At 32.3% G+C, this 9632-nt stretch overlaps 1 protein-coding gene across 9 annotated transcripts in view; it reads right to left on the bottom strand.

Moving 5' to 3' along the window:
- Positions 1 to 9632, bottom strand: part of LOC145280045 (uncharacterized) — a 434510-nt gene that overhangs the window by 80167 nt on the left and 344711 nt on the right. For all 9 annotated transcript variants that reach the window (XR_013868533.1, XM_080131714.1, XM_080131717.1 and 6 more), the window contains one exon: positions 69 to 111. Coding sequence is in view for 8 of the 9 variants with exons in the window: in XM_080131714.1 (XP_079987840.1) it covers positions 69 to 111 (43 nt within the window). In the remaining variant the exon portion in view is untranslated. The remainder of the gene's footprint in view (positions 1 to 68; positions 112 to 9632) is intronic.

Raw genomic sequence — 9632 nt, 5'->3', positions numbered from 1 at the left:
TGCTTATCTCTTGAATTTTACACAAAAAATATAGAAACAATTAGAAATAAAGTTTGATTCATACTCACATTAATGACGGAGGTCTTTCTTCAATTTTAAGTTCTCCTGATTCTGAGGAATAAATAAAAGAAAATTACATTAAAGTCCATTTAAATTAAATGGTTTATAAACATTTTTATACGTTCACGATAGCTACATCATAACTTACTGTTCACAATATATATATATATATATATATATATATATATATATATATATATATATATATAGCATGCGTATCCGGCGATGCCCGGGTCAACATGAAGTTCCGTTTGGAATAACCCTGCTATACAAAGGATATTAATCATTTTCATCGTGGGCAACGTCGATACCCCCACAACAATTTCAAAAATAAAAGAACGGATAAAAACATGTAAATGTAAACGCCCCCCCCCCCAAAGAAGTACCCTCTCCACTAGATATTTCGGCAGAATGGATACAAAGAGAAGAAGCTATTCTCCAGATATTGAGCACTTTTTGTTGCTCGTGCGCTGGACCCCACCCCCGCCAAAAAAAAATAAATAAATAAAAAATAAAATAAAATAGAAAATAAACGAATCAAAACAACTTTTGTTCCAATAAAAATAGCAACGAGTGCCGGAGCGACCGAAAAAAAAAAAAAAATTAGGCGTGCAGGCAGACTCCAACCTAAAAAGCGAATAAAGGAAAAAGCTAATTTGTAGAAATAATAACGCATTAAAATATTAACGCATTTGAAAAGTTTAAGAACAAAATGGAATTTCTTTTATTGGCTTTTTTTTTCACTGGCTTTTTTGTTTTCGTACATAAAAGAAATTTTCGACCTGTTTCTTTTTTTTTTTTTGTGTGTGTGGGGGGGGGTCACTTTCCGGAACGCTCAAATATTCTGTATAGTCGTTTCAAGAATAATAAAAACAAATAAATGAGATCTTTTCGTTTATTCGTAAGTGTTTTATTTCTTTATTTTTTTTTTTAATATTTAAAAATGAGACAAAATATCTTTCTGTCTACACGAAATTATTTTTTCACGCTCGAAACTTATTGTGATTAGCAAATTATTTAATGCGGGGAAGAGTTTCTTGTTTTATCTTTCGAATTCGGAATATATGAAAAAAAAAAACTCGTCAGGGGAAATAACTCTACCCGTTTCTAAAAAAATTATATATATATATATATATATATATATATATATATATATATATATATATATATATATATAATTAAATAAGTATTTATAGGCACATTTAAAAAATTATATTGAACAATAGACTCTCATCAGAGAAGAATATCGATGAATTTCGAAAAATGTCTTATAAAAGTTTTTTTCTACTATTCATGAGTGACAGTGCTAGTTGATCCGAGCATGGGAATAAAAATTACTCCCATTCTTTTATTTATGACTAGCAGTTCAGCCCGGCTTTGCTTGGCCCCTATGTACTCTACATAACTTTATGTGCATATGTATACATATATATATATATATATTAAAAGTTTGACTCATATCCAAATAACCTACATCTAAAATTTCAAGTGTTTAGACCCAAAATTGGCGGAGGAGCTTGGTAGAGTCTGCAAAGTTCAACTCTTTCAACTTTGACCTCTAAGCAGCCAAATTTTTGCCTCAAAAGCTTGTTGCATGTCTGAATACCCTTTATGTAAAATTTCAAATGTTTAGATCCAAAATTCGCTGAATAGTTTGATAAAGACCGCAAAAGTTAAATCTTTTGAACTTTGACCCCTTGGCAGCCAAATTTTCGGCCAAAAACCGATTAAAAATCTTGCCCTATTTCTGAATGCACTTTATGTAAAATTTCAAATTTTTAGACCAAAAATTGGCTAAGTAATTTGGTAGAAACCACAGACGTAAATTATTTTTAACTTTGACCCCAATTTTGACCCCCTTAACATTTGTTTTTGGGTTCAAGTCAAATGAAAAAGTTCGATCCATGTCCAAGTAACCTACATCTAAAATTTTAAGTGTTTAGACCTAAAATTGGCGAAGGAGTTTGGTAGAGTTTTCAAAGATCAAATTGTTGAACTTTGACCGCTTGACACCCAAATTTCTGGCCGAAAACCAATAAAAAAATTTTCCCAAGTCTCAATACTGTCTGTTTCCCAAGTCTCAATACAAGTCTGTAGACTGAAAATTGACAGAGTAGTTTGGTAGGGAAATGTACACACACAGACAATTTCACTTTTATAGATATGAAGATTAATCAAAAACAAAATATTGAGCAGAATTAAACAATTTTTTTTAATTGATTGAAAATATATATTTCTTTTTTAAGAACGTGAACCAATATTTACCATAATTAACTTTCGAAGTAGAATTAAGTATAATATTTCAGATTTAAAAACCGCTATTAGCGCCAATCGACACTCTCTCTATATATAAGCCAAACAATCAGTAAAATTTAATGGTCGTTATTTAATATATCATCCAAGTTGTTAATTTGCTTACACTTGTTTTAGAATTCTTAGCACAGCTCATTTTTCATTTCTGCTAAGATTTTGGAATTCTCTCTATAAAACAAACGCCTTCATATAGATAAGGGGACCTTATTCTCTGAATTTATCATTATTTACATAACATTTTTCAATATTTTTCCTTCTTTCATTCTTGCCTGTCATGATTCTTTAGAAACAGTCTTATCATAGAAAGAACTTCTTTACAAACGTCATTTATAAGAAAGAACTTCTTTACAAACTTCATTTATAAGAAAGAACTTCTTTACAAACTTCATTTATAAGAAAGAACTTCTTTACAAACTTCATTTATAAGAAAGAACTTCTTTACAAACTTCATTTATAAGAAAGAACTTCTTTACAAACTTCATTTATAAGAAAGAACTTCTTTACAAATTTCATTTATAAGAAAGAACTTCTTTACAAACTTCATTTATAAGAAAGAACTTCTTTACAAACTTCATTTATAAGAAAGAACTTCTTTACAAACTTCATTTATAAGAAAGAACTTCTTTACAAACTTCATTTATAAGAAAGAACTTCTTTACAAACTTCATTTATAAGAAAGAACTTCTTTACAAACTTCATTTATAAGAAAGAACTTCTTTACAAACTTCATTTATAAAAAATTAATCTTTTTGGCCAATTTTTAGATACTTTTCATCCGAGAGATTGCTCTTTCTGACGATACCATAGTTGCGACTGTTTGATGCGTCTCTCAATAGTTTTTAGCAGATATACAAACAAACAAACAAACAAACACACAGACAACTTTCCTTTCTTTAATAGATAACTTTTTTTATAGACTTCATTTATAAAATACTTCTTTATAAACTTCATTCATAAAAACTTCTTCATAAACTTTATTTATATAAAAAAAACTTTTATAGAGTAGTTCAGTGGTAGACGACTCCAATGCGTTACATGTGTAGTGTTTCTGATCTTGTGATTTGTGGAATTTTCTTTCTTGATCGCTTTTCTTTTGACACTTGAACTTATGATCCAAGATAATTGACTATATTAGTTTATCTTTCTATTGAGAATCTGTGTCTCTTTCTCAACCACCACCACCACCGACATAAAGAAATCTAAATAAATTCAACATGGTTTTGAGTAAAATAAAATAGTAAAACGTCTTATGTATATGGTAGGTATAAGAAAGTAAGCATATTAGAAATAGGTTTCTTAATATGGAGATTATTTTTTTTAATGTACAAGGGGACAATCTTACTTTGTAATTGCCTTTATTTCCAAAATAGATCCTATATCTGCAAGCCAGAGAAGCTAAAGTGCACAGCAGTGATTTGAAAATATTTTCACACACACACACACACACACACACACACACACAGAGTTAATGCCATAAACCCAATAACTTTTAGTGAGTCAGAAATAGCGCAAGTGATTAACGTTGCATAATGCCAACTCAAAATACCAAAAGTCTTTCAACTTCCAAAGAACTGAGTCAGTGCCAAAAAGCAGACAAAATGAAATGACAACAGAAACGAAGCAGAAAAAAAATATTTAGAAAACATCGTAAAAATTTACTTACTTGAAAATATTTTTCTGTGATTTGACTCGCTTTTCAGCATTCTAAAACTAGTTCAATATCACAGCTGAATGTTCTCAAACACGACTTGAAAATAGTTTTGGTAATTATTTCTTACACTAGTACATTTTAATTCATACAGAAACTGAGACATGTGTATGCAAGTATTATGTTTTTCTAAACAGTTCACTTCTTGCAAGTAAAAAAAAAACAAAAAAAAACTCCAGCTTAAATCAAAACCAAAACTTATAACCTAATGGTTATCATACTTGACAGTGAGTCAAGTACGATAACCATTACGCCAGCTTGACACAATCTTTAAAAAGTGTTTTCAAACCTGTTTATTCTTAACATAAGGACTCTGTCATGTGAACAATTTACACATGCGCATTCATGAAACAGTTGACAAACAAAAATCCGATGACCACCATGTATCAATTTTTCAATTTTTACTCCTTAGCAGCCCTTTTTTTAAGAAAACCGATTAAGTTTTTCACATGTCTGAATACCCTATATACCAAATTTCAAGTCTGTAGATCAAAAATTCGTTGAGTATATTGGTTGAGAATTATCCTCACACACACACACACACACACACACACACACACACACACACACACACATTCTCACTTATATATAAAGATATATATATATATTATATGAAAATTTGGTATTCCATCTGATTTAACAGGATGTAGATAGTTAAGTGAGATGCAAACTGCACAGGATGCAAAAGAGAGGAGGATGGCAAAATTGTCGGTTTGAGCAACTCGTGATTCTAACGTGACTTGTGATTGCCAAACTATGTTCTTTGTGTCAAAGAACATTAGTATGAAGGCAGGCAATTTTATAGACGTAGAAACGTCGTCGGAGCTATTGACATTTGAAAAGTATGTGACTGAACTAAGTCAAATGGCGAACAACGCGGTAGACTCACTAAAACAAAAGATTAAAAATAGTTTATTTACAGTTTATCAAATACTAGTTCAGGTATCCAGTCTGTGACCGGTTTGTTCAAATTTTCTCCAATTTCTACACCTACCAACCCAAGAATGCTTATCTATTCTTTAAATATAGGTAATTCATTCGAAATATCCTGTTCTAAACACATCTCCCTAAATCTGGTAAGAATAAGTGTGCAGAACAGGAGATTTCAATAGTATTGCCCATATTGAAATAATGAATGCGAGTTAATTAAATTAAGGTTAATAAAATGTAGAACAGTTGAGGTAGCAGGTTCAGTTCACGGAAGGGTGTGGGCTAAGGAAAATATCGAAGAGAATGATAAGGATGAATTTGAAAAAGGGATAAATAAAGACCTGACCAGAGATAGGTTAGTTTTGAAGTCAATTTCTAAAAGTCAAACACATGCCAGCATGTAAAACCCTCTCAGCTCTGTTTAAGCCAGCATCATTGGAGACACTAACTTCTACTAAGGTTGCTTCTTTCTTCTTGTTGTCCCATATCACTATGAAAAAAAAATCTAAACGATCAAATATTAAAATTAAATATTTAGTGAACTAAAATATTACAGAAAATTATGTAAAAAAAAAAATATATGCCAATATGTAAAAGAATAAAATATGTAAATTAATTCATTTTAACATAAAAATCTTTTGGATTTTTTTTAAATTTGAAAAAGAATAACTTTTTTGTTAATTTAAAAATACCTTTAATTTTTTTTCAACCAAATTAGAAAAATAAATGAATGAATTTAACCAATAATGATAATAAAAATGATAATATTTCTAATAAATGGTAGCAAGTTAAAAGGAACTTTGTGTATATGTGCGTTAGTTCGTTCCCTATCGACTCGAAAATGGCTGGGCCGATTTTTCTGAAATTTTACATAAATATACTTTATGTTCCTGGCAGTGTTCTAGATAGGTTTTGTATCGGAATGTCTTCAATAAGTACCGATAATCGATAATCAAAAACATCCAATAAAAGAAGGAACAGGTCATTTTGACCAAAGTTAACCCTTTATACAGCCTAACATCACAAGTGCATTTCAGAAGTTTTATTACCACACAAGCAGAAAGGCCTGGCATGTAAAATCAACAGTAGGTTCTTTGATGTGACAGGGACACGTTCGAAATGTATGTTTCTGTTTAAAGCACAAGTGCACCAGGATACTTGACTTTTTCATTTTAAACTTAAATTTAAGCCATTATCACCGCACAAGCAGAAAGGCCAGACATATAAAATTAAGGTTTTGCATTTTAAAATTTAAATGAAGCTGTTATATATAAAAATAATATGATAAAATCAACAGTAGGTTCTCTAGTGCAATGTAAACTACAATATATTTTGGACTAAGTTACAATAGGGACGCCTGTGAAGCTTCCTCCCGGTGTACCACGATGGGTCCCAAACTAGGCAATCAATCGATTTGATTGGAAAATGATAGATTTCATCGGTTTTGATGGCAATAAAAATATGGGAGGGTGAAAAATTTATTGATCATCATTCAATCCCGGGCAACGTTAGGTGTCCCTGCTAGCAACTTACAAATATTGTGTCCATTTTTTTGCTTTTCAGCATAACTCTTTCTTTCTTTAGACTTTTTGACATCAAAAATTGAACTACATCATTGTCTATAAAATGTCAAGCTTAGCTTACTGTTCAATAAGCAATTTATATATATATATATATATATATATATATATATATATATATATATATATATATATATATATATATATATATTATATAAACGAAACTATTTTGATACTAACACATGCAATCTATCATTATAATGAGAATCTGGTCTGTTTGATGACAGCCGACATTTTATGGGTCAACAGTTGGAAGACGGTAGTATATATATTTTTTTTCCGTTTTTATTTGAAAGTAATCCGTCTTTCCAGAAATAGTTTTTGTTTTTCTTATTTTCTTTCAACTGTCAGTTAAGGAATGTTAATTCTGTGAGGCTTTCTCTTATTTAACAATCCTTTGAATTCTTTCTTTCTTCCCTACTGACTTTGAAAGAATTCGCTTTTTTCGAACTGTTTTGAAATCAGACATTTTTCTTACTTATTTGTTTCAAGAAAAGTTTTGTATTTTAATTAGTTTTGACTACATTTTTCCATTTTTCTTTACCACAGAAATTTATTGTTAAGGTATATTTAAAAAATTAGATCTATTTTGATGAGTAGATAGGAGAGTAGAAAGTGAACGTTGGGTTTACTTTCAGTAGCCTCATAATTTGTCCTCATTCTATGAGCGATGTTTCTGACAAAGGGAGAAGAATTGCTGTTTTCAAGGTCAGAATCTATCTAAGTAACGCTTATTGGTTATTTTTTTAGGATTTTGAAGAGTTATTTTTCCTTTAGCTCCTTACATCAAATGGCTTCGTACCTTGTCAGGAGCGATTGCCATAAAACAATTTCTTTTTCAATTGATTTTTTTTTTTTTTTGCTTATAGAGTAATATATATATATATATATATATATATATATATATATATATATATATATATAAACCTCACCTATCTGTTTAAATGTATGTATATCTGTATCTATGTTTGTATGTCTGCCTAAAACTATCGACAGAGTCGACAGATTTTCACGAGATCGGTATCATTTTGAAGCTCAACCATTCGGACGACAAATAGTGAAAAATTGGCTAAAAACATTAATTCCTTTCCCTTCAACTCTATTTTTCTACAAGGAGGGGTCGCTTTTTTCATCAATATTTTCGAAAGTCATCCCCTCTTTTCGATTGACTAGCCTTAATTCAAACCTACGTCACTTCTGGTTTGACAATGGGCGCAACAGCTAAGATGTCACTTTTTTTTTCACGTTCTTTTCCTCCTTTGTGGTATGGGTTCAAGCCTGCCTGCCTACTACCACTTTTTTTTTTCTTTGCTCAACACACACCTTTTCTTTTTTTGTTGTAGACTATTTACTAATTGGCCAGTCATGTACAAATCCCAAGAGTGATAGGAACCTTCCATCATGTCTGAAAGTGACACAATGTTCAACGCGCGAGATTGGAGATGCGCCGCTGTACAACTCATGCTCTCTACCAATCCAAGTTATGACAACAAGATCATTGCCAGCATCCTCAAACCTCAAAATGCATTGCTGGATTGCCACAAATAACAGGAACGTGTCCAAGGTGATGAAAACAAAATTTCCACCCATGGTTATGGTCTTTGGTGTGGTTTCAAGTGAGAACCACATCATGCTACATCACGTCTTCGAAGTCAGCTTAAAAATCAACACCAAAGTCTGCCTGGATGTGCTGAAGAGTGTGGTGATCGACGCTGGCCCACAAGTCCAAAGAGATCCAGGCTTGGCTTCAAAAGGAGTGCTATGATTTTTTTTTTTTTTTTTACAAGGTAGTCACCACTTATCAAGGCCCGGAGGCCACTCGGAGATAAGGGTTATTGCGTGTACAGTAATGAATGGGATAGTATCGTAGTAATCATTAGTATCGGAGATTTGATAAAGTGTCTTACTTCAGGGCGCGGTTCATCAGGAATTTATTTATGTTGGACTTGAAGACATCCAGGTTGTAGTCAGGTGAGAAACAGGCAAACGGAAGAGAGTTCCACAGGGGTGCACTTCAAAGAAAGAAGCTTTGTTCATGGAATCTACGTTTTGATTTTGGCACAGATAAAGATTGGGGAAAATTTTTGACAGTGGTTTTAGCTAGACGGGTGTTTATCATGAAAGATTGGTGAGGGGGGACCAGAGATTGGAGCTCAGACGAGCACTTGCCATGGAAGTAACGATAAAACAAAGACAGGCTCGCAACGTTTCTTCTGTGAGAGAGAGGTTGCAGGGAAGAGAAAAGGGCATCCCCCACTTTGTACTCTTCTTTCACTGCCTCCCCTCTCCTCCGACCTGAACCTGCTGGACTACTTCGTTTGGTCATGCATCGAGAACATCACCAACATGACCTCCCACAGCACCATAGTCAGCCTAATCGCCGCCATCCACCAAGTATTCGCCATCTATCGAGTATGACATGTTTTTGTTTTTAAGGAATGTTAATTCTGTGAGGCTTTTTCTTATTTAACAGTTCTTTCAATGCTTTCTTCCTTTCTTTCTTTCTTACGATTGTGGAAAAGGCATGTTCCTAGTTCCGGACCCATATTAAGGCGGCGATTGAGGTTAAAGGCGACTAAATAAATGGTAAAAAAAGAAATTAAGAGTGCACATATTTATCCACAGATACCAATGTCTTATGTACGACATAAAAAGAAACTGGAATCTTAGGAAGATCTTCATCATTCCAGTAATTATAGGAGCAATTGGGCCCATGAAAAAGTATTTCAAAAACTATCTGGCAAATATACCCAGTGAAACAAGTGCAAGAGAGATTTAAAAAAAAAAGCACTTAAAAGGGACGATTAGAATCCTGAAAAAGATTTCTCAATTGGAATGTATGAGATCTAGTATGATGATCAATTCCTCGTAAGGACAAAACGATAAAATTAAACAAACAAAAAAACGTGTTTCATCATCTCAGTACCTCATCAGTGTAGTTAAACTAGAGAAATTTGGAATCTGAACCACAGATTGACCACATGATGATTGCGACGTCTTGTCAGACGAGTGCCACTCCCTCAGTTACTAAAAGTCCATGT

Source organism: Euprymna scolopes, chromosome 7 (genome assembly GCF_053919585.1).
Source record: "Euprymna scolopes isolate OS-2025 chromosome 7, ASM5391958v1, whole genome shotgun sequence".
Taxonomy (NCBI): Eukaryota; Metazoa; Mollusca; class Cephalopoda; order Sepiida; family Sepiolidae; genus Euprymna; species Euprymna scolopes.
Note: the sequence above shows the minus strand (reverse complement) of the source record. Positions and strands in the feature narration are given on the sequence as shown.